Source organism: Watersipora subatra, chromosome 9 (assembly GCF_963576615.1).
Source record: "Watersipora subatra chromosome 9, tzWatSuba1.1, whole genome shotgun sequence".
In the NCBI taxonomy this organism is placed as follows: Eukaryota; Metazoa; Bryozoa; class Gymnolaemata; order Cheilostomatida; family Watersiporidae; genus Watersipora; species Watersipora subatra.
The window spans coordinates 54,496,199-54,523,426 of NC_088716.1; the positions used below are offsets into that span (position 1 = coordinate 54,496,199).

Here is a 27,228-nt window from a genome sequence, read left to right on the forward strand (position 1 = left end):
TTTATGCGTTCATTCAAATTGAACTCTCTGAGCATAGCTGTTAATGTGGAAAATGAGTGGCCTATGAGAAGGTTCCTTTATAGCCCTATTTCCTGACACCATTGAAAATTAGGATCAGTGGATAGGCTTTAGAGCAGCCATTAGCAATGAACATAATACACCAAATGTGTTTTTGGTCTTTGCGCCTTGAGTGACAGCACATGTAAACAATGCATGAATTCCTCTCTTGTATCTATATCGATCTTTTCAGTTATGCTATTTAAAATCCTTAACATAGACATGGCCAAACCAAGGAACTATTTGATTTGCTCTTTTCCCAACTCTCCTGAACAAGAAACACAATTGATTGTTGTTGAGAACTTTGCCTAGGCTTCTATTGTGATCAATGCAACAACTAGCCATTATATTTATTTAGAAGGCTATAGATGTGTACATATCTCCGCCAAAACTTAACTGACATTCTATATGATCAGACTGGCTAAAACATATCTGTATAACACTGAACTGATTTATAATATTGAACTGATTTGAAGGTTGGGAGAAGAGAACTGCTGAAATTGACTACCCATTTTTTAAAAGGACTAATTGGACTAACCGATCAGTTGATATTCAGTATGCTCTAACTTATAGTAGACGAGTAATCATAACTCAAGAATACATTGATCCTTGCAATCTTCTCGACAATCTCAACATATGCATATTGCAAAGGTCTGCTAGTGTCTAAAGAGGTAAAGGTGGGTCTGGAGCTGCTAAATTCTGAAGTATTGAATCTAAAGAAATAAATGTTTGTTTTAACTCGCCTTGGCCTTGAAATGCAAAGGTTTTCCTTTGCATCTACTTGAAAATAAAGACTGAATCTGTAGACATGAAGATACCTTTGCGATCTCTTTAGTTTAAATATATGATATTGTTTCTTGACATGCTCAAGTCTGAAGATATGAAAATACTCTTGTTGATTTTGATTTTATATATGCGAAAATAAGGTGCCTGTAGAGCTGAGTGAGTCTGAATCTACTAAATGCTAAATATGTTCTTGTGCTGCGTGAGTACTGCGCTAGTACTGCCTTCATCTAGAGATATGATAAAGGTGGGCCAAAAGCATTTTTGGAAAAACTTTAGTCTAAAAGGAACGGGTAGTTTCAGACATTCTTGTATCTGAGAAAGATTGAGAAAGGGTTATAAAGATCCTTGAGAAAGCGTGATGCTCCAAGTGATCTCAAGCTTACTATAAATAAAAATCATTCTCATGTTAGTTGTGAAATTTGTGTTAAACTGTTTCATATCAAAATACTTATGCTAACAAAGAAGCTGCTAACCAAATAGAAAAAAAAGCAATAAAGTAGGTGAGCCGATAAAACCTGGAGTGATTGATGTGAACTATGAAACATATATCGAGACATTGAAAAAGTCAACGATAAGTATTAGCTTTTCTACCAATATGAGGTAGTTGCAGAGCTGCTCTCAAATCATCTCAAATCATGGTGATTCAAATTTTTGAATGGTGATTCGAGTGTTTGAAACAAATCATAGTGTACTGATTTGACACAAATAGTGACTTGATTTGAAAAGTTTGGGAAGTAATTTGATTTAAAGTTTCATGCTGATTTGAAAAATAAATCAAATCACACCGCTATTATAGCCTTGTTTTCTGTAACTGATCAAAATATTTTTACGACATTTACGAAGTTAGCCCAAACTTTGGCAAGAAATGCACACCATTGGTACCGAGGCTAAGAGCGGGTGGGTTTCTCTATACAGGAAAAAGGACCACGTGTCGTGTGGCCGTGTGTGTGTGTAAAAGAAATAAACATGCACAGCTGTAGTAAATTGTGGCAAAGGCGTGTTTGTAGTTGTGGTGCTGGCGTTGAATACTTTGATGCCAATTATTTGATCGCTAGAAATTAGTTGTGACTATTCCAGTCTAACCTCACAGTCGCTTGTCAAACTAGAAATTACTTGTGCTGTGCCCACGGCATGAATGAATGAATAGAGTATTATAATATATAATATTCTATTTTATACAGTACTATTCTATGCCGCAGGCACATTCAATATTCGCAACAATGACAATGTTTATGAATATACATGTAGATATGAATTATTATATTATAATTGGGTAGAATTTACTTAATAAATTATATTCAAATTTTATTTATTATATTATTAGAATAATATTAAATAAAATTTTAATGTAATTTATTGTTTTAAATAATAAATGAATAGTATAACAACATTCCACCCAAGTAAGTATAATGTAATAATATTCTATTACATACATAGTTTTAACATTACCATTTATGCATACATTATTATTATATTATATTTGAAAGAGTATTCCAAATCATTCTCAAATGATTTGGGATTTGAATTAGTATGGGGCTGATTTGATTTGCTTTGAATCTGCTGACAAGGGCGGGGGATTTGATTTGCAGTTTGCCGGATATGATTTGATTTGAGTCACAAAAAAAGTGATTTAAAAGCAGCTCTAGGTAGTTGAATCAGTAACTACAAAGACTGAAGAGTTCTCTTTCACGTGTTGCTGTGATAGAATAGACAACTCCAATTTACACAAAATTGTTTCAGTTCTAATGACATTAAAATTTACCACTTCTGCATCTACCACTACATCTTGCTACCACGGTGCTTGAAGATCCATAAGTGCAGGCCATTTAGCCACTCAGCTATGATTAATTGGCTGATACTAGCGATTTATAGATCGTTTAATGAAGTCTGAAAGCTGTATTGAATGACCCAAGTAGAAAAAAAGTTAGTCTCATCGTCATTAAGTCTTTGAAGGACAACTAATAAGAATTTGTTGAACTTTAAAGAAACACATTCATTACCTGTTGGTATGTATCATCTTTGGATGCCCAATTGTTGATACGAGAAAAAGATCAAAAACTGTTCATGAAACAATATTTGCGTCTCCTACTAATGGGCTTCTTACTACCTCACCCCTAGTGACCTTGACTTTTGAATTATTTGATTCATCTCGGGTATAGTCGCCGTTCTCAACTTTGTTTCTCCGTCTTGGTTAATAGTCATCTCCCACCCCACCATATTGAAATACATTTTCTAGATCCGTTGACGCCTGATCTGCTCACTAAAGTTGACCCACTGGGTACTCTTTGTTTGATGCAAGCATGACCACAATCAGTAACCTGAACCCTTAATCAACGTTTAGTTGTATTGATTTACTTCAATTTAATTTAAAATATTAATTTGTGGACTATTTATAGTAATTCTGGTTTATATATCATTATTGGCTTTTCTTTTCCCTTATCAGACACAGGTGGTTCATTCAACTTCTGTGCAATAACTTTGATGCATACTTTTCAATGAATTGCAAACTTGGATAAAACTGTTTCTGCTGTGACTACCTGCGAGTTCCATATCATAAAATTAGTCCATGAAAGATTGCCTCATACAACAAGCCAGTCTCCACTATTTTTCGCCAAAAAGATTTATGCCAATACTTGTGGCACTGCAAAAAACTGACCAATTAAATATGGTTACTGGGATGATTATTGGGGTTCCTTAAAGGTTGACTTGCAACAAAATTCACATTACAGTTATTTGGTATCAAAAGATTCACCATGTTGTACTCTGCTGTGTTCTAGGTGCAAAATATGTAGAAATGTGATTACAAGCTCTTAAAAACTCAAAAACGAAAAGCCGCTGTAGATTGGAATCAGTTTATTTCTCTGACGCAGTCATTACATTTAGTTATTGTTTTGTCGCGTGATGTTCTCACGTGAATCGAAAGGCCAATAAAAGGCTCAATATAAAACTTATCGTAGCACTAATTTATGACAAACACTCGGGTTTTATCGAAGACCCCGTATCAAATATAGATGCTCGCTACTTTACAGTTTTGTTTCGGCTTGGTCTAATCAAGTAATCATCTAGTCGTAATCTGATCATGTGACCTATACTTCGCAAATAATTGCAAATCTGCAGCATTTTTCGATTGTCACAGGTGACCATCAGGCTCGTCATGTTTATCAGACAATGGTATGTACTCCTTCGAGCTAAGGTTAAAAAATGAAACAAATTTTTACGGTAAGTTATAAGATAGCAGTGCTGAAAGTGACGGCATCACAATGACGATAAAATAGACGCATAAGAACAATAGACATGGTTTTATTGGATGCGTGAAGTATATTTGTGGAAATATTTCAACGAATGAAGTTGCGTGAAAGTGTAAACAGAAACCATCTTGTACAACTACGTCCCATTTGAGCCGTTTTGGAAAGAGATTCTAATCTATGGCGGTTTTGTGATGGCGGTGATTAACTGTTTGTTTTTGAACTTTTAGGAGCTTGTAATCACATTTCCACATATTTTGCGCCTATAACACAGCATAGTAAGACATGGTAAATCTTTTGATACCAAATAACTGTAATGTGAATTTATTTGTAAGCCAACCTTTAAAAGTTGACTTGCAACAAATTGTCCTTACATGTCTATTTCATCATCATTGTAATTCTGCCACTTTGAGCACTGATATCTCAAAACCTACCTTGAAAATTCGTTCAATTTTTTAACCTTAGTTCAAAAAGAGTGCATATCATCCTGCGATAAACATGACGAGCCTGTTGGTCACCTGTGATAGTCAAAAATTGCTGCAAAAATTGTTGGCGCTATTTGGCAGGAAGTATGGGTAACATGATCAGATAACGACTAGATGATTAGACCAAACACAAGCAAAACTGTAAGGTAGCAAGCATTTATATTTGGTAAGGGCTTTCCGGTAAAACATGAAGTTTTTGTCATAAACTAGTGCTACGAAATGTTTTATATTGAGTGTTTTATTGGCCTTTCATTTCACGTGGTAACATCATGCGTCAAAACAATAACCACGTCGAGTTGAATATGTTGTCGAAATAAAGAAATTCCAAACTGCGGCGTTTTCATGATGGCTGCGATTAAATGTTCATTTTTTAGCTTTGAAGAGCTTGTAATCACATTCCCGCGTATTTGGCACCTACAACGCAGCAGAGTAAGACATGGCGAATCTTTTGGTACCAAATAACTGTAATGTGAATTTTGTTGCAAGTCAACCTTTAACTATCTTAGGAACTTAGTATTCTGTATGAATTAGAAGCAGAAAATAGCAATTTTCAACTTTGCAGTAATTTGTCTTGATTTTCATTTAAAGTATTTAAATTGTAGTGTTGCTGGACTAATACATCTCAATTCTATAAAATGGGTACACGTATTCCTAAATAAATGTACGAAGTTTTGTAAAAATTTAAGCCTTATCAACATTTTTTCCTATTTCGAAAGTATAATAAAAATGTAAATACAGTGGAACCTCGGTTCTCGAACATAATCCGTAACCAAAATTTGTTCGAAGACCGAGTTGTTCGAGATCCGAAACAATTATTTCCATTGGAATTAGTGTATGTAAATTTTAATCTGTTCCAAGTCAATGAAAACAACTTCGGTAAGTATTTTTTTAACATTTTACGCCATGAACTGTACTGTATAAGCCTACTACATACAGGCAGATATAGATATAGATCATGTTTATTTTTAATAAAAGATTTTCTATCTATGATGATACAAAAGAAAACAAAAAGTAAACATTTTGTATGCTTTGCTCTTAAAACATGGAAAACATCCTAGGTTAAGAGACAATACCAAAAATTGCAGATACCGATAATTAAACATCAAAAAATGCAACAGATCAGTTACATCAAAGTCGTATAAAAAAGAAAATATAAACAGAAATGGCACGTTTACTTCACATCTTTGAAAGAGAATTTTCCAAAACAATTTATTGTAAAACTCGACTGGAAGAGTTGTCTCCATAGCAAATCTCTTCGGTAGAAGGACGTCATCCCAGATGGTTCCTTCCTGTTTGTAAAGAATTTATGAAGCGTAACTTGCTTCTCCCTTTGTTAACGAATGTTTCCATGCTGTTTCCGGAGCTGTTCCGAATGTTTAATTCCATTGCTCATGCTCCGGTTTGGTCGAGAACCGAATTTATGTTCGAGATCCCAGACGAACAAATCTCAAATATTTTGGTCAAAAACCGAATTGGTCGAGAATCGAAGCGTTCGAGAACCGAGTTTCCACTGTATTGGTTTTGTGTGTTTTGCTTCTTTGCCTTCATTCATAATAGATGAGCCACTGACATGACAAAACTAATCTGTTTTCTTGTTTATAACCGGTTGCAAATCTTATGAAAATTGTCATAATATTACATTGATCTATCCAAAGCCTATCCATTGCTTTACACTTTATATATTGTGCATTCTATGATCAAACAGAATCAACACAAATAAAATCTCTCCATACCTGTCAATTAAGTAAGGCTGGTTCACACTAAATCGCTGTATTAGGGCGTTAATGCCACAATACTTAGGTGATTGTCAATGATTCGATGATAAAGATGTTCACACTATCACAAACCCATTCGCAATTGCATCAGCGACGTTGTGCCATCATTTTTCTTTTTAAATTTTCGAGAAGAAACCTCTTTGTATTCGCATGACTGAAATCAAATACGAGTCTTGCAGCAACAGTCATAAACGGAAATAAATAAATCACGCTATTATTATTTTTAAATCATGTGAACCATTTTGGCGATGATAATTCGCCGAAATGGTTCACATTTGAGAGTTGGTCATCTATGCTTAGCAAAATATTGAGAAAGTTTGACAGCTGCAACCTTTTCCGACGTGTCCGCGTTGCTTCGTCGATGCCATCGGTTTACGGTTCACATAATCGACAATGAACGCCGAAAGTAGAACGCGAACCTGCCGCGATATAGTGTGAACCAGGCTTTAAATGCATTTATGGACATTTGTAGAAGAAATACTGAAAGCTTACATAACAATACTGAATACTTGTAGTTTCAGATATTTTAAAACATGTATCATATAATCTATTATTTACAATTATTGAGACTAAATGCTCATTGGCCATGACTAACTAACTCGTTAACTATTACTGCTAGGTAGTAAAATATGTATTTGTAAACAGAAGGGATTTAATATTGTTTTTGTTTTAATATTGAAACATCTCTGTTACAGATTACAGATTAAAGTTTACCCTCGCGCATATGTAATAGTTTCCCGGAGAACTGTTTTTATTGTTACCATTGATGGAAGTCACAGTATGCAGGCGTGAATGACAAGGTTATAGTCTATCACATCACATTCAATTTTAACATGGATGACTATGGCGCTGAGACTTACAGTGTAGAGCTTGGAATGGTCAGGGACACCCAGCGGGTAAGTTTTGCTATTACAGTTACCGTAAAACCTCTAATTGAATGCTACCTCTATTTGAACGCCACCTCCAATTGATCACCACCCTAAGAAAAGGTTGAAAAATAGACGCCACTCTTCAATTGAAGGCCACCTCATTTGACCACTACTTTGGCATTGCTTGATCTTTACGAGCCCACAATATCAACTGATCAGTAGAAAAGTGACCACAAAATCGTATTAATAATGAATAGTTTATATCAATAACAATTAATTCTCTCTGTGTCCAATTTCAAAGCTTTTCATTTTTTTTCATTAAAATTTTGAAAGCAACACCATAGAAATAATCAATAACGGTCTCAGGCTAGCAGTAGTTCTCTGTTTAACGTGTTTTTTTTACTTCGAAGTAGCCTACATATATTTAAAAAGACGGCCTAAATTTACGATGGTAGATGAACTTTCAAAGCAACGCTATAGAAACATTTACTGTTTCAAGCTAATAGTGGTTCGTTGTTTAGCGCGGTCTTGATACATGTACATGTATCAAGACCAAGTACATGTACATAGGTATGCTTTACCAGCATGCTATGATTTGAAATTCTTTTAATTGCGATGGTTAAATAAGTGTTAGGCTTTTGCCCACGTATTATTATTACAAAACAGATTTGTAGGTGGTTTGGCTAAAGGCCATAAGAATAATTTATTGAGTTTGAACTATGTGTACAGTGGACACCTGCCGTACTAGATTAGTTCGCTCCAGTGTTGGGATCGTAAGGCGAAAATGTTGAATGGATGGGCATAGGAAACTATAGTAATCCCTTTATGCAATTATATTGAATTCTAATAATCAAACTATGTTTCTGCATTTGCATTTGGATGCTGTAGCTCAAACATGAAAAAAGCCAACATCGGTTCAGGCGAGTCTGCACAACCGTACTATTGTTTTTGTTATCAAACATGTATCTTTTGTGTATTTGAACAATTTTGCCGACTGCGATAATTGTTTTTCAGTTAGTCTCGGTAGTTGTCTGTTAGGGTTCACATCAAGTATCAAATATTTTTAGACAGAAGATCAACCGTTGTGTCGTACCAACAATCTCACAACTAACAATCATTGCGGAGAAGCAGTACCTGGTGTGTCAGCCTTGTCAGCGACAGAGAAATCTGTCAAAGCTAATGTTAGATTGACCAGCCCCAAACAACTTCACCAGTCAATACAGGCTAGGATATATAACTTTCTAGAAAGGCCAACAGGATGGAAATGCTTTATTTATCACTTCGCTGTGTGAGTTTGTTTTAACAGTACGGAATTCTAGGTTAGACTTGCATTAACAGCATTTCAGCATTGTCAGATAAACAAGTTTAGCTACTTTCTGTTTGTCAGAAGTAAAAAGTGCGAGCTGGAAGGTTGCACAGCTATTCCTCTTCTTCCTCTTCTTCGCTTTTCCATATACAAAATCCTTAATTCAATTTCTATCTCTCTTTCCTATGCTATTTCAGGCTTACTTTTTTGTTTTGTCTTGAGTTTAGTAAAATGATTTCAGCATTGCGAGTCGAAACACTGGGTGAAGGTCTTCTTTATCTTATGCAAATAGTAGATTCACTCCCTATAGAGTTTGCTATACAGTGCGGGCTGATTAGCTCGGCAAGTAATAATACCATTAATCAGCTTTTTAATTGAATACTAGATTACTTACTGGTTTTTATATTGTGAATATATGTCAGCTGATGTCGCAACAAATTAGCAAACTGTGCTGAGCTCTTGTCATCAACCTCATGACACATGCCAAAGGTCTTCTATATATACCTTTGTTTGACCCGCTGCCCTGTTCCGCCGTAATACTCAGCGTATTGTGAAGGCGGTCTATTTTACAGGTGCATAAATCCTACAACATTTGCATGTTCAACGATTGAAGCATATTTAATTCAACCTCCGACATTAAAACAGGTTGCCTGCCAATAATAATTATTATTTATCACATGATGTAAGTCGGAGAAGATTGTAGCCATGTAAATGTATGGAAACAAGTTTGAGCAGTTATTTGATTACTTGCCTTCTGATTGGTAGATTATTGAAGATATTTCACTTAGAACCATATATGTTTCAACATGATTATAGACTGACAGCGATTAAGTTTATAATGACAACATATACCGTAGTCAGGCTTGCAGTAAAATTATGTGATATTTTGTTGCAGGTTTATGGCAGTGCTCATATGTTTGATATTCAGCGTCCTTTCCACCATCTCAAAGTATACAGATTTTGCAAATGGGATACTATTTTGGATGGTGAGTTTAAAATTCTCATCTAACCCCTTCTCAGCTTTGAATCATTGAATGTTGTTAATTAGGATAGCGCTTGGCTACAGCACTAGCAGCAACTTAGGGGTGACTATGAGATCACCATCAGTGACGTTGAATTATTTTACAACTCAACCTTCATTGTGTATCAAATTACGGTGTCATTAACTACAGAAAGCTATTGACCGCGGTCAACAGTTATTTCATAATATTTTATATAACATTTCTTCAAGTATTTTTATCTTCCTCCAATAAATATTGCATTTATATGCGTAATACAAGTATGTAAAGAGTGTGAGCGCACGTAAACGTTGCGCTTTCAGCTATATTGTTATATTACTCAGGTGGTTTCTCTTCATTATTGATTGCCATCTCGCTTCAGGGTACAGCTTGGCTCGTGTCTCATTAGAATATCTGAAAGCTCTCAGGAAATGTCTTGTGATAACTGTTAGCTCTTCCAAGTGTCATGAATAATTTCTACTTATAATGAAAACAATATTTTGGAACATTAGTATGTCAATGTTTTACTGTTCATGTCTCAGGAGATATTTCTGGTTGTATTCTTTGGAGTGGAATACTGTGTACGACTCTGGTCTGCCGGTTGTCGAAGTAAATATATTGGCCTGAAGGGAAGGTTTCGATTTACCAGGAAACCTATATCCATAATAGGTGAGTCAGACTATAAACAGGCATTTTATGAAGCAGTCACTTTTCGTTAGTAGCATTCCTCTCTTTATTAGACATCATATCATTTACTTCATACCATTTCTTACAAAACAATAGATTTGTAAGATTCTATTTTAACCTGACGCGGATGTCTATTCTTCTGCATGTGCTCTGCCATATAGTATTTCCTGATATATAGATGGCTTCTAGCGACCCGTGCATTCTGTCAAGGGATGTGCTTATAATGATGGCATAAGACGTGACTTCAAATATTTTTAATACCCTTGTGATTTGTTTGACAAGCTTCTGTCATATGACCTATATGGCCTTCACTTATGTCATGTTATATCGCCTATAGTCTTGTCACCAAAAATCTTTTTGATTACTTCTTTGTAGTCTATGGCTCAGTTTTGGCAACCCCTAAACAAAATCATCTTTTAAAACAATAAGTTGAGAACAGCTGATATAAGTAAATATCATAAGAGCTTTGCATCCTTGAAGTGAAATCGACCAATTGACAAGTTATCAACATACTGTGGTGTGAATTATATTTTTAAAATAAATTTTGGACTATGAAATTGAATGCTTCTTGAGGTCTACTGCAACAGCCATACTGGTTTGATAATGCATAATTTAAATCAGCTCAATAAATGTGCATAAATTTTTTTATAATTAGGGGGCCTATGTTTATTTCATAGACATGAGCTAGATATTTGTAAAATCTTCACCTTTTTTAAATAATTGTCTTTTTGTACTACATTAGAAGGGCAAAATAATAAGATAAAAAGTTGGCAGAATTCAAAATTTCAAAGTCAGCTATATTTGCAAGAGTGAATTTTGTAAACATTTATAAAGGACCACAGCGATTGATTAAGGCAAGTTGAAATTAGTTTGAAGGCAAATTTACACACGGCATTTACCTGAACAATTATGATTTCAATTATGATTCCAAGTGATCTGCTACAAGACGATCTCTTCTAAGCAGTATACTGAATGTTAAAGGTTAACTTACAGCATTTTAAAATTACATCTATTTATAATACTAATATAATTATAATATTTCATTTTCTCAGCAGTGATTTTGATATTAGAGAAACAAAAACCAGTTTTTGAGACAAAACACTTGCGATGCAAGCTCCAAGCTGTGACATAAGGTAATCATTTTTTTCGGCAAAGCATAGACTGGCAAATTACACGTCAATTTCAACAATTAGCCAATGTGTGAACGTCAGACAAAGCACATTTGGTGGTTGCTGCTCTTACGCAACTGCGACCAATCTAGTTGCCAAGCTTCCTTATTAAGGTAACCCAACATGGCTGATAAATGTAACACAAAGTTGAAAAGCAGATTCCAAGAATACCAGAAAATTCTGTACTGCATCTCCATGTAGATGTCTCGCATTAGTGGTTCTCATGGAGTGTGCTAGAAAGCAATTATTTTTTTCACACAAATAGGAAATTAAAAAAATATTAGCAATTAGCAAAATATAAAAATATGTTTTTCTTGGAAGCCATCTGTTCATCTGTCAACATGTGCTCTGCTTTTATGAATAAGGATTTTTGACTGGACAATCTTTAGATATTTTAGTTAAAAAACAAGTGACTTTAATATAATTATATAGCATCGCTGCTGTTTCTGGTCAATATTTTGCAAAGATCGCAAATATGTTTGTCCATTTTTACAATTTGAAAGTGTTGATAGCACCTGGTATTTTGTCAAAATTACACAAAAATATTATTGAAACCTCAATCTGTAATGTTATCTGTCAATTAATCTTTACTCAGTTGCAATCAAAGGAAGTTTTTGTACTCGAGTAATGTATATTGGTCTTTGATTTTATCAATATTTCGGCTCCATCTGTCATTATTAATTTTTAAAATAAAATTAGTTGGTCAAACACTAGGTATTTGTAGTCATTGCTTGTTCTATGTTAAATTCTATTGACTAATATCAAAATCAAACAAATAAATTTTGTTTTGTCACAGAATAATAATAATTTATAATTGGTTACTGTATTTATAATTTATTATGTCTCCCTTAATACTACAAATTATTAATAAACTAGCTGTGCTACCCGGCGTATTAACAATCAGCTTATAAACAATGAGAAGTAAGAAGAGTTGCCTGTCACTTGCTATTAGCCTGGCAGATTGCCAATGGAAAATTTTAAGAAGGTAATTAATGACAATCACTTATTTACGCAATCACCCTGCGTGGTATGCAAAGCCGTTTGGTATGTGCTCTCATAAAGTGACTTATATTGGCAAGCTAACAACTCAATCTCTGAGGCCTACTGGGTAGGGTGTCGGACTGGTGAACTGCAGGGTCTGGGATCAAATCTTCGGCATGGATTCTTTATTCCAAGATTTTAAAAGCTGTAGCCGGAATGCAGACATAGTGTGGAGGACTGGACAAACACTAGCCATATTCTTTAGACAATGATATTTCTTGTGATGGCTTTAGGTGTGCTTCCTTTATCTAGTTATGTAATACTCTTGTGTGTACTTCATCAGACCCTGTTATGTAATACTGTGTTTTTGGGCCTGCTTCACAGGCCTGCCAGCATTCTCTTATATATTATTATCTAGGCCTGCCTCACAGGCCTGCCACGATACAATTGGTGTTACATAATTATTATATAAGTGGGCGATATAAGGAGAAGGCACAGGCCAACACATTGGGATTTTTCTTGCGAATTCGATGCTGTTAACACTGTATTGCACATGGGCTTATATATATTAAATAGACTACATTTATTCTTACGAACTGACTACGTTTGATGCCTGCCTGGTTGGCTTAGTAAGGATCCTTCTACCAGAACTGATCTGGCTTCAAGTACGAACTGCTTTGGGAGACACCTAAGGAAGGCTAGGGGTTGGTTGCGTTACGACCGGACCTGATCAGGAATGCGATAGCATTGGAGATCAGGCCCTCCAGTAAGCTAGCCGGGACCTAGATTGGCCAAGATAGGGTCTCAGAGAGCAGGCCGTGTTAGCATTCCGAGTGAGCCTGAACTGAGGGCAACCAGCCGCGGCTTGACCAGACCACTAGGTGTGTCAGGCAGGCCGACGAGGGGAAGGCCCAGTGTTCAGACTGCACCGCCTTGTTAGGAAAGTAAAGCTGGCTCAGCTACCGGGGCCAGACCTCTACACTGGTGGCAGCAGTGGGATCAAATCAACCCACAAAGAGAACTAGCAAGGCACAATCATGGCAAGACGGAATGACCGGGAGTCCCCCAAAGGGAAGGACTAGAGAGTATAGAGCGATTGACGAATGCGTTGGAGAGAATGATTGTAAACCAAGAGGTGCCGAGGAATCAGGGACCACCGGTACCCAGAGAGACATTCAAGGCTCCTGAATACGATGGGAATGGTGATGTGGAGGCCTTCATAAGGCAGTTCAATGATGTGGCTATCGCCAACGACTGGGGAGCCAGATCTGCCCTATTACACATTCAAGGAAGGCTGAAAGAGCAGGCCAAGGAATGTGGACATGGGCACACACTGCAGGCGGTGTTTAACACCCTCTGAGCAAGGTTCGGCATGACCCCCAAAGAAGCGAGATCGGAGCTACAAGGCCTGAGGAAGAAACCCCACACTATGTTATTTGAGCATGCCACTCGAATAGAAAGGCTCACGAGCATTGCGTTCGAGGAGTTGTCCGATCGCATGAGAGAGGAGATGGTGGTGGGCACATTCTGCGGGTCGTTAGGTAATGTGTACCTACAAAGACACCTTTTGGCAGTACCCACCCCCACCCTGGAGACCGCCGTGAGAGCAGGAAATGAGTACCTCCAGATACGGCCCGATATGACCACCCGGCAGAACCACCCGATGAGATCCGGGATAAGGGTAGTTCAGCCAGAAGAGTCCGAACAGGCCATGGAGGAGCAGGCGGATGTAGAGCAGGCCGTAGTGGTCCGTAATGCCCCTGACCCACTAGGTGTACTCCTGACCACGATGGAAGGTCTAAAAAAGGAGATGGCGGATCTGAAAAGACAAATCGGCCGACCACAGAGTTTTCCCCAACAGGTGACCCAAAAAAAAGGAGTGAAGAAGTGTTGGGAGTGTGATCAGGCAGGTCACTGGAGGAGGAACTGCCCCAAAACCCAACCCAGTAGCCGCGCCACCCAGGGACAGAACCAGGGAATCGCCTACCGCCCGCAGCAGTAGGGCAACCTGCTGGCTGCAATAGGGCGCACTATAGGAACTAATAATCGCAAAAAGAGGAGAGAGGCAGGCCGAAGGAAGGCGGAGGTGGATCCGGAAGGCTGGTTCCATCCCGCAAACTCGGTAACTCTCATGCAGAGGCCTCCGGTAGGGAGGGTTCACACCTACAACCCGTACCAGAGCCTAGAGGGCCTAGACGAAGACGAAGGTGATAAAGAGATGGATCATCGGGAGCCGCCACAGGTGACCCGACAGATCCAAAGGCGGGCTAGACGAAAAGCGACATCAGGAAATGTTGTCAGTCTAGAGGAGAGTACGATCGGGAGGAACTACTCCAAGAGATCTGGGCCGCGAAGGTCGGAACAGGGAGCCGATCCAGCATCAGCTGGAGCTCTCAAGAGACCTAAGCACAGATCGGGAAGGAGAGAGAAGTTAGCCTCGGTCGAACGCTTCCAGGAACCAGAACGATACGGGTCGGGGGAAGAAGGCCCAGCCGGCGCTGATCTTTCCCAGAGATTTGGACCGGGTAGATTGGGAGCGAGAGCCAGCTCATCCGGAGCTGAGCTTCTCCAGAGATCTAGACCCTCCGGATCGGGAGTGGAAGAGGAACCAGCCATGGTGGAGCACTTCCAGAGACCAGGGGATCGCAGATCCAGGAATGGGGGGGCTGGAATCGAGCCTACTACCCCCAGGATCAGGGTTGGAAGAAGGACGGGAGTCGAACCAAGTCGACCTGTTCCGGGGTGGAGACCCAGGCCAACGCCTGAGTCCGGTGTCGGGTCTGACAGGCCGGTACGGGGAGACAGGCCGGTGGACCAGCTCGAAGAGAGTCCACCACCGGACAGGCTTCGGGGTCTGCCACGAAAGAGATATTCTGAAAAGGCGCATAACGACGCCTGCGGAATGGGGGAGTTACCAAGGATCGGGGCCTTGGAAAAGCCCCACAAATCCAGTTACTTCCTGCCAGGGAAAATGGAAAGACAGGACCTGCTCTTTCTCATAGACACTGGCTGCAACACGAACCTGTTGTCTAAGAAAATATTTGACAGGATGCCGGAAAGGATCAAAGCCCAACTGGAGGAAAATGACCGGTATGGACTCATGGCGGACGGAAGTAAGCTCCAGTTCTACGGACTAATCCGACTAACCGGAAGAATCCGGGATGTGCCGATTGAGGAGAATTTCATTGTGAGTCAGATCAGCGAGGATGCCATTCTGGGGATGCCCTTCCTGATCTCGCACCGATGCCACGTGGAATTCGATCAACTAGTCATCTTCATCGGGAATAGAAAACTCACCTGCACCAATAAATACGGCAGGTTGATGGTGTCGAAAGTACACACCTGGAAGAAGGTCACTATTCCACCATTGTCTGAAATAACGGTGGCGGGAAAAGTATCAGCCAGAAATTATGTACCCGTAGGCATAATAGAGGGATCCGACCCGCACCTTCCCGTGGCGCGTAGCCTGAATCAGCCCGGAGACCAGGGCGATGTGGCCGTACAATGCCTGAACCCGGGCAACCACCCCATCGAACTGGCGGCTGGACAAGTGATAGGCTTGTACACCGCCATCAGGGCAGAGGATGTGCAGGCCGAGGCCAATCAGGCCGTCCGAGGTTGCTCCAACGACCAGCAAAGACGGAAGTTAGCCGCCCTGCTGGCTAAATACCAGAACGTATTCAGTAAATACGAGGGCGATGTAGGGCGAACTGATCTGGTGAAGCATGGCATACCACTGATAGAAGGAGCCAGACCCATTAGACAACCTCCCCATAGGTTGGGACCCCTCAAGGAGGCGGAGGCAGACAGACAGGTGACCGACTTGTTGGAAAAGGGCCTGATCGAACCTGCAAATGGGGCTTGGAGCTCACCAGTGGTGATGGTTCGAAAAAAGGATGGTGGGTGGCGGTTCTGCGTTGACTACCGGCAACTAAATGCCATCACACAACAGGACGCTTATCCGATCCCAAGAATCGACGAGAGCTTGGATGCCCTGGCGGGAAGTCGGTTCTAAAGCACGCTAGACCTGACCAGCGGGTACTGGCAAGTGCCAATGGACCAGGAAGCCCAGGAAAGATCTGCCTTCGCAACCCGGAGTGGACTATGGAAATGGAAATTACTGCCGTTCGGACTAACGTCGGTCCCCGCCACTTTTCAGAGATTGATGGAATCGGTGCTGCAAGGACTCCACTGGAAAACTCTCTTGCTCTACCTGGATGACATTATCGTCATCACCACCAACTTCGAGACTCACCTGGCTCGCTTGGAGGAAGTCTTCCAGAGACTGGCAACTGCCAGGCTGAAGCTAAAACCCTCGAAGTGTGAGCTCCTCCAGGAGAAGGTGAGATATCTCGGACATGTAGTAAGCCCGGAAGGAGTATCGACGGATCCAGAGAAGGTCAAGGCAGTGGCAGAATGGCGAGTCTCACGAAATGTGAAGGAATTACAAGCATTTTGGAAACCACTGGGTATTATCGGCAGTATTTAAAGGACTACGCCACTACTGCCAAACCGCTCACTGTTTTGACAGGAAAGGGGAAAGCATGGCAGTGGGGTAACGAGGAGCAAGTGGCCTTCGAGACACTCCGATGTGGGTTGGTCACGGCACCGGTCTTGGGCTATCCCAACCCCAAGAGCCAGTATATCCTGGATACAGACGCCAGCAATGTGGGAGTGGGGGCGGTGTTGTCTCAGAACCAGAATGGTAGGGAGACAGTAGTAGCTTACTACAGTAAAACACTCAGCCCGCAGAGCAGAACTATTGTGTAACCCGTAAGGAACTCCTGGCGGTGTTAAAGGCCGTCAAACACTTCCGACCTTACTTATATGGGCAGCGCTTCTTACTCCGAACGGACCATGCCTCCTTGAGATGGCTGTGCCGAAGAAGGGAACTGTCAGCTCAGGTGGCCCGGTGGTTGGAGATCCTGTCGGAATTCACCTATCAATTGGAGCACCGACCCGGGATCAAACACGGGAATGCCGACGAATTGAGTCGGCAAGCCTGCCCAGAGGACTGCCGGCAATGCACTCGAATAGAAGAGAGGGATGGGGGTCCAAGCAAGCAGGCTATGACGAAGGAAGATTCCAACAAGATGGCCGCCATCAAACTGCCCGGGGAGCGAAACTTCCGTCAATTGGTGCAGAGCCAGATGGAAGGAAACCAGGCCGTGACTCGAATGTACTGGGTCATACAAAATGACCAGGCATTGTCGGAGGAAGAATTAACCTTGGGGAGTAATGAGCTCCGAATCCTGCACAGAAGGCGGGAAGCCATGCGGTTGTCGGCTAACGGTGTACTGAAGGTCAGGTTAGTAGCAAACGACTACCCTCGATGGTGCACCCTATGCCCCCGGGCAGACCTGAACCGGGTGATCTGGGAGACACATAGACTGGCCCATGCAAAAGTGCACAAGACGACAAAGATGATCCTACTGAATTAGTACTGGCCGGGACTAAGCGCAGACGTACGACGTCTTATCAAGACGTGTGAGGTTTGCCAAGTAGCAAAGGCTGGAGGAAACCACGCCGCCAAGAGCAGGCACTGGCTATATGCCGGGCGACCTTGGCAGAAGTTGGCGGTGGATCTTGTGGGACCGATGCCAGAGACGGACCGAGAAAATAAGTGGATTCTCGTAATCAGCGATCACTTTTCCAGATGGCAAGATGTCATAGCAATCCCGGATGCAACTGCTCCGGTGGTGGCCACGACTCTGGACGAGAGGGTGTCCTGCTACTTTGGCCTGCCGGAGGAGTTGCATTCGGACCAAGGAGCCCAGTTTGAATCTAAACTCATGAGCGAGTTGTGTGGACTATGGAACGTAAACAAGACACGGACCACCCCGTACCACCCCCAAGGATATGGAGTCGTGGAGAGGAATAACCGGAGCCTAGGGGACTCGTTGAGGGCCCTACTTCTCCGCCGAGGACCAACAGAGTGGGATCTGTTGCTACCCCAAATCATGAGGGCGTTTCGAGGCACACCCCACTCCGCTACGGGGGAAACCGCCAATTTTATGATGATGGGTAGGGAGCTACGACTGCCCAACCAGCTCTCCGAACCAGTGGCCACGGACAGCCAAGCCATCCAACCCTACGTATTGGAGTTAGCCAATCGACTGGAGGAAACACACGAGATCCTCCGGGAGTGACAGATGAAAGTCAGGATTGAGGATGAGGAAGAGCCGCCACTGTTTGAGGTGGGAGACCTGGTGTTGCTAGCAAACAAGAGGCGAAGGAGGGGTGAAAATCCTAAACTCCAACCCAAATATGTGGGGCCATATACGGTTACCAAGTGTCACCCCAACAATACATACCAAGTGGAGCGGCAGGATCAGGTGTCCGTTCAGAATGAAGAACGCCTGAAACCATATGTTGCGTGCCCAGAGGCAGATGGTAGGGCCCCGGCCACCAAGGAGCCTGCTCGGCGCCCCAACATGCGAGGGGCTACCGGAAATAAGAAAAAAAGAAGGGAAGAGCTGATGGAGCTGTTGCCCACCCTGGAGTTCCGCGAGGGAGAACCTTTTTCCCAACCACCCCTGCAGCTCAGAGACATGGACCTTCTCCCCGCGCCGATTAATAGGGAAATGCTCCGGAGACGAATACTGGAGGCCCTGACGGAAGGAGAGAACCCTCTTCCAGTGGACAGAAGTATTGGGGGGGAGCGCGACGACGTCCCGGGACCCACAGATACCTCAGAGTTAGAGCGGGATAACCTGAGAACCGAGTCCGACCCAATAGCCCCCGTCGAGCCTAACAGGCCAGGTTCAAGGGGAGATGGGATGGGAGAGGCAGCGATAACAGGCCCCAAGGCCCCTAGGGGAACCGGGCAAGTGGATCCGGCACCCTCCGTGGACTCTAGACCGGTTCCGACCGGGGGAGATACTCAGGTGGAGCCGGAGCCCACTGGAACAGAAAGGCTCGTAGAACTCAGAAGGGAAGGAAGATCTCGACGAACAACAGGACCGCCCATATGGTATGGGCAGGCAGTGTGCCACTAGGTCGATCCCAATAATAAAGACATGGAAAGCCCCCGGCACTCGGAAGAGGTTAGGAGCAACCTAGAGGTCAGAGAAAGGTACGAGGTGTTGAAAACCCGGGTGGAAAACATAGAGAAGCTACTCGAGGGAGGGAGCATTAGCCTCGACGAGGAAGGAGAGCTGCAGTATCAAACGCTGAAAGACTCGATGGAGGAGTTAGAGAGGGCGATGACCACCGAGAGCCAAACCGCAGGAACAGGCGAGAAAGGACAAATGATCTTGATAGAGGAGGCGAAGATCGCAGAGGCCGTGGAAATCTCGGAGGAGAGAGATTTTCCGGCCAGGGACGATCTGTCCCGAGGAATACTGGCGACGCAGTTGACCGGGGTCAGGGACGAGGTTTCACCGGAAACTGGCCGCCATAACACTCATTCAACCACAACGCTGCTCCTAGCAAGTACATCCACGCGTCACTCCAAGATAGCTCTCTGCTCCAACCAGTTCGGAATTACATTAGCCACATTGATACGAGAAGTTCAAACTACGAAGATGAGGAGCTGCAACAACTGCTGACTGAACTCGATAGGATTTTAGAAGAAACGGAGGTACCAACCGCACAAAAGAATATAGATCAGGGACATGGAGCCATCGTATCTTCAAAAAATTCAAAAATAACACCGATGGCATACAAAGGAGCCCAACCCAACAAGGATAGTACAACAACTGTACGGGTTATCCAGCTAGCAGCAGCACCAGACACAGAAAAGCCGACACGGAGTCGGACTCAGACAAAACGAAAGGAGTCCCCCCAGGAATATCTGGTATACTCCCGAGTCATACAAAAGGATGGAGGCCGCCGAGGATAAAGAGAAGGGGGAATGCCGCCTGTGCGGTTTCCAAAATAAAGAGAGCTGGGTGGTTTGACGTCACATTAGGCAGCACTTCTGGCAGTTTTGGTGTCAGTGCCAGAGGAGTTCCTCGTCCTTCTTCACGATATATAAACATCAACGAAAGGAGAGGGACCCCGAGAACCACCCGTGCATGGTATTCCAGGTAGACGAGGAATCCTTCCATGAATTCTGTCAACACGTCGGGTGGGAGAACTGCCCTTTTTTTGGCACCTGCCTGCCTGTCAAGGATGGAAAAGGGTGGATTGCAAATAGGAAAACAAATCGGAAGAGACGGGACTACACACAGACAGAGAAGACAGAAACCCACAAACCAGCAATCGCGCTAGACCAATGGACAGACCTCCCAAACCTGACAGTCCAGGTAGGAAATTGTCAGGCCACAAAAAACAAGGAGGAACCAAACCGATCCTTCCTCCCAGGATATACTATTCCCAAAAAGGTCAGACGAATGAGCACCCAGCAGGAAGCGGAACCAATATTAGAAATACACGCCAGTGCGGCAGATAAAGAAGGGATAGTGGCAGACCCAATCACCAAAGCCCACATGCCAACCAGCGGAGGAACCAAGCCTCGCCACACCAATAGAAGGGAGAGCTATCTCCGCCGTGCCGACCGGGAGGAGAGGGAGTATCAGCGATACCGCCGGTTGGCCCGAGCCAGTTACCAGGAAGCACAACGCCTACGAAGCTGCGCCAGCCAGTATGAGTAGCCACCATCGACTCCACCTCTTGTAATTGTTAACCCCAGGCTGAACAATTGGGGGGGAGAGTGTGGAGGACTGGACAAACACTAGCCATATTCTTTAGACACCGATATTCCTTGTGATGGCTTTAGGTGTGCTTCCTTTATCTAGTTATGTAATACTCTTGTGTGTACTTCTTCAGACCCGGTTATGTAATACTGTGTTTTTGGGCCTGCTTCACAGGCCTGCCAACACACTCTTATATATTATTATCTAGGCCTGCCTCGCAGGCCTGCCACGATACAATTGGTGTTACATAATTATTATATAAGTGGGCGATATAAGGAGAAGGCACAGGCCAACACATTGAGATTTTTCTTGCGAATTCGATGCTGTTAACACTGTATTGCACATGTGCTTATATATATTAAATAGACTACATTTATTCTTACGAACTGACTACGTTTGATGCCTGCCTGGTTGGCTTAGTAAAGATCCTTCTACTAGAACTGATCTGGCTTCAAGTACGAACTGCTTTGGGAGACACCTAAGGAAGGCTAGGGGTTGGCTGCGTTACGACCGAACCTGATCAGGAATGCGATAGCATTGGAGATCAGGCCCTCCAGTAAGCTAGCCGGGACCTAGACTGGCCAAGATAGGGTCTCAGAGAGCAGGCCGTGTTAGCATTCCGAGTGAGCCTGAACTGAGGGCAACCAGCCGCGGCTTGACCAGACCACTAGGTGTGTCAGGCAGGCCGACGAGGGGAAGGCCCAGTGTTCAGACTGCACCGCCTTGTTAGGAAAGTAAAGCTGGCTCAGCTACCGGGGCCAGACCTCTACAATATGACATAAAACAAACTTACTTTGAGGAATATATATATAGATGAAAGTTTGCATAGCAGTCAAATTGAAAGTGGATAATTATGAACAAAACATTACAAACTGTCCTGTACTACTAACATGCCGGATATGATAATGTCTATATATACTTGTATCAACTCACTTTGTCGCATTGAACACCGTAGTTTCACTCGGAAACAAGAAGAGTATAGTTTTAGTCTTATCCAGTCTAAGTAAAGGAGATATACTTTATCATAATTTTAGTTACAATCTCTGTAGATTCGACATTTATTTGCTTATACCATTTGATCTATGTACCTTCACTATATACAAAGACGTAAATTATTGATTTACAAGATAACAGCGTGAATTTCCATCATTCATTACATGCATTACTTTTGGAATTGTAGACCTTATTGTGGTTGTGGCCTCTATCGTGGTTCTCAGTGCTGGTTCTGAAGGCCAAGTCTTTGCAGCTTCTGCTATAAGGTTTGTATTCCAAATGTTCCTGATTTTTAAAAATATAAGTTTCCCTAGTCAGTTCACTTCGTCAGTATTCCGGCTGACATTTATTGGTTATAACAGTAATGTGCTTTTTCTGTTGTTGGCGGTTTCTTGTCAACAATTAAAAGATGAACTAGTGACTGAAGTATATCAAGCCATTGTTAGAAGTTTAGAAACTCCTGGAACCTTCAACCAAAGGTTATAATAATTTGCACGCTCGTGGCGTGTTACAGAGAAACAATACTTATTTTCGCTTTCCACAAAACTCCTCTCTATCTCATGCAGAGCTAGAGAATTGTTGAACGAATGTTGGTTGAACGAATAAATACATTTGTAATTTTATTAAAGTGAGTGCTAATTCCATATAGTCATACCTCGACATACGAGCTTAATGCGTTTTGGAACTGAGCTAGTATGTCAATTCACTCGCATCTCAGCATCTATTTCCTATATGAAATATCAAAGTACAAATTAATCCGTTAGCATACTAAGAAAAAAACACTTCAACAGAGTATTAGTACTACGGTAAAAAACGTGTTTTTAATTATTGTAACTCAGTACATGCGCAAAAAAGGTAACAAATACCTATTTAGTTGTTATGATCTCCAATAAACTGCAACATCATTATGTACACTATTTTATTGAGTAATTACCTTCAAGACAGACGTTGTGGATAACGGCCGTCTGTGAGAGACTTGAAAACAGTGCATTCGGTACGCTAAACTCTTGTAAGCCTAGGTAATAGGAACTTTGAATTTAACTTGAAGGAATTTATCTTACTACACATCCTACTATTTATCCTACTAATCCTTTTTCTATCTTAAGAGAAGAACTATCTATATTAATAAAGCCCACTCTGTTATTACGTGTACACGCCTGCGTGCGTTTGTCTGTTCGTTAGTCCGTGTAAATCCTATGTATTTCCCTTCTTTGGAAGATTTTTTCCAAATTTCAGACGCATATGATCCATGCCTTCAGTCAGATCGCCGAAAAAATTTTATGTTCAATATTTTGTCTAGTTTATGAGATTCAGCTATCTGATTACAAATGAAACAAATCTCGGGTATTGCCTGGCTTGCTGCTAGCGTAAGTTAAATATGAAGCTTAAAACAGTCACAGCTGCTTATGTGTCTTATCATAACTATTAGGAATGTTCAAGGCAATTCTGAGAGAGCCTATATAGAGAATTTTAAAGCCTGGCATATTTTAATGTTTAGGATGATTCTAGGAGTGTTGCCGAGTCTTATACACGCAGTTATCATAATTCATGGTTATTGCTTTCTTGTCTGCACCCACGTACGTTCTTATTGATTACTTACATAGTAAACTGCAATAAAGTTAATACGTGCATAACATCTGGAGGCTGACAGAAAAACTATAATAGATATAATGATTTTAGTGCAGGGATCCATCACTTCCTAGTGACTAGATAATAAGCTCCTGCTCTTCTCTATTATAATATTACATAACACGCATTTTCCCAGCATATCATTCAGGGATGTCCTGTTGGGAATTATTGAATACGTATTACAGCTGTATTATCGGTCGCAGTAGTATGCATCCTTGCTTAGGGCTGGTTCACACTACATCGCCGTATCTCGGTGTTGATGCCACAATTTTCGGTGATCGTTGATGATAACGATGTTCACACTACCACAATCCATCTGTGTTTGCATCAGGAAATACTCCGTGGGACGTAGTGTTATCATTTCTCTTTTTAAATTTTTGTGAAAAAACCTATTAGTTTTAAAAAAGAGTCTCAAAAATTAGCCCCACAGCGACTATTATAGACGGACGGACATGAATAAATCTCGCCATCCGCAATCGCCAATTACCATCGCCGAAATGGTTCACATTTGAAAGGAGGTCGTCGGTACTTGGCGAAATATCGTGAAAATTTGACATCTTCAAACTTTCCTGACATGTCCACGATGCTTCGTCGATGCCAACGGTTCACATAATCAACGATGAACTTCGAAAGGAAAACGCTGACTAACGGCGGTATAGTGTGAACCAGCCTTTACACAAATTATGTTTACTAGCATGATGACAGCTCCAGTGAGCCAAGTTGAGATCCTCATGTACAATAACGCATGTTTAATATGCCCAATCGCGTGCAGACAATAGCGCTCATGTCTGGAAGTCCAAATAATAGGGCTCGAGTCCTGTGTGGTGCAATCGTTTTTCCTAGCACTGCTTGTGTAGCTTCGGACGGACAGTCAGGCGGATAGATACAGCTCTTATTATAGTAAAGATTTGTTGGCTGTTGCAGGATATTTTGTGAAGCTTAGGTAAAATCAGAAACATTAGTAAAAAGCTAATAATATTTAATTTAAGAGGTTTTTGGAGTTACTCCCCATACCTAAAAAAAATTTTATCATTGTTTTTGTGTTATACTTTACAAAATGTCATCATAACCTTTTGATACTTACATGTAGCTGTATTTATCATGATGTTTATGCAGCTGTATGTATGTCTTTCCTTGACATCTGGTTTATATTTATTTGCACATTACCTCTTGTACAATGCCTTTGCAATCTAGAGGCGGTAGTATAAAACTTGGTGAATCCTAGAGTAAAATAACAAAACTAAGATTTGCTATGTGTTAAGCAGTCTTGGCTATGAGTGCTAATTATGACAGTGCTTGCACTTGCCTTTGCCTTTGTACCTCAAGTTGACCCATGGCGCCACATACACTCTCCCTCAAATCCTTGCTCCTCCCAGATCTGACATTGGCAAAGTTTGCTCATTTTGCTAAAATAATTACAGTGGACCCTCGCCATTCGATTTTATTTCGTTCCGGTGTTGCCATTGTAAGGCGGAAATTTATAGCAACCAATTGTAAATATCTAATGCAAACACTCTCTGATAAGAATCATCAACATTTTATATACGCGCTGCACATATTAAAAGTTAGTAACAAAATAATATGTTAACCTTAGTAACTATAGTTACCTACAGTAACTTTAGTGTATTTAGTGGTTATGATCTGCAATATAATGTAATGTTACAATGTACTATGGGCAGTACATATCATAGAGAGTTCTTACCTTTGGGGTAGAAATATAAAATAAATGTTGAATGTAACTTAAATTAATTTATTGTACTAAACACATACCCAAAGCTAAGTTTTAGTATCTATTTTTAACTTTTACCGAACTTCAACTCTTTCATTGCTGAAATTTTATTACCTATCTGTTTCTGATTTCGTTTTTACAATAACTATAATAACAAATAACGTTGAGCTGAGTGAAATCAAGCATCGTATGTCTTTCATTCGTTGTTGGAGTCATTTCGGTGAATGGCCTATCAGCCTATTTGTTATGCCGACGTAATCAGCGCACCGACTGCCAAATTGGAATTTTGATAGAAAGTTTTGTTGATAATATAAGGCGAAAAATATTTTGTATGAAGAGAGTTCTCATCAGAAGAGAGAGAATCATCGTGTTCTTCATCGCAGGGTAAAAAAATCGCACAACAGGGTCGCCATAACCTGAGGGCGCACTGTACAATACTGGCAACATATTATATTCATGAGGGATTTTCCATGTTAAATAAGTTATCAAGAACTGTTAGTCATTCACGAATGGGAATTATTATTGTTATTGTTATGTAGCTACATGTGCGCCTACATTTAATTGTTAACATACTTCATAATTTTTGCACCATCCTTTGGTATCTAGGTTTTTGTAGAATCTGGCTTAAAATCATTTTAAAAGGTTTTAATCTACTACTTATACAATTGTGGGTAGTTCAGTGTTGAACCAATTCTTTTTAGATGCAAATACCAAAGGAACTTCAGCCCCTTTCTACCAGTTTTTCCTGCAATATTTTAAAAGTCACTACATATTCCTACCATTAGAACTTCATTAAATCTTAATAATCATTTTAAACATCAAAACAACTGGAGCAAAATGTAAGATTGTAAGCTGCACTGCTATACTAAAATAGAGTAATTTTTCAAGTTTTTATTACAAGCACTTGTAGATGAGCTATTGCGTAGACAGCTGTAACAACACTTGGCTGGCAGCAGTTAAGCATACGTCTACGCTAATATACAAATAAAGTCAATAGAGAATAATCTAAATTTGATTTTCATATAATCTAAATGTGCAGGAGCTAGAGTGAGTGATACTAAACACTTAAAATTAACATACACTTCAAGGTATATACGGACCTCTATCGTGCCTCTAACGTCCTGATAGTTAACTTACTGAAACTTACCCATGTTTATTGATGATTTGCTATAAACTCTCATATTATTGTAAATTTAGAACTGAACAGTATCAATCTATATACATGTATATATTTCTCAAAGTTTGTGTATGTATTCGTCTGTGGATGGGATTGTCCATCTATAGCTATTATTTTAGCATTGCACCTTATGATGCCTCTGTTAAGAAATATGTTGGGACCTAAGTATATGCGACACGATGCTTCTTCATCTTTTTTTGTTAGGGCTAATTTATTCCACCCCACGATACCGGCAATAAATTTATCTCAAACTTAAAATTTGGTGATTTTTGTACTGATTATATACGTTATTAATCCATATACGTCGCTGAACTCGCCATGGCAAGGTATCCGCTATCTAGTATATCCGGTACCCGTTATAATAAAAATGCTTCGCAAACAGATAAATGAAAAGATTTCTGTTAGAAGTTTGAAGTTTACTAAAATACATACTAAAACCTCTTTCAAGTATGTGTTTAGCAAGCTAAGTTCATTTAAGTTAGATTCAGCGTTTATGTTACACGTCTGTCTCAAAGGTAAGAACTCTCCACTTAGTACATTGTAGTGTTATATTATCTTGGGACTGCAAATCATAACCACAAAATGCACTAAAGTCATTGTAGGTACCTATAGTTACTAAAGTTAACATAGTATTTTGGTATTATTTTTAATGATGATGATTTTTATCAGAAGGTGATTACATTAGGTAATGACTACTGGTTTG

General features: G+C 41.0%; 1 protein-coding gene across 1 annotated transcript in view; it reads left to right on the top strand.

Moving 5' to 3' along the window:
- The first annotated feature begins 9,418 nt into the window (after window positions 1–9,418).
- The window catches only part of LOC137403614 (potassium voltage-gated channel subfamily KQT member 1-like), a 41,582-nt gene continuing 23,772 nt past the window's right edge, over window positions 9,419–27,228 (top strand). The window contains exons 1-3 of the mRNA XM_068089590.1: window positions 9,419–9,509; window positions 10,064–10,190; window positions 22,178–22,256. Of these exons, the coding sequence (XP_067945691.1) occupies window positions 9,423–9,509; window positions 10,064–10,190; window positions 22,178–22,256 (293 nt within the window). The 5' untranslated portion in view covers window positions 9,419–9,422. The remainder of the gene's footprint in view (window positions 9,510–10,063; window positions 10,191–22,177; window positions 22,257–27,228) is intronic.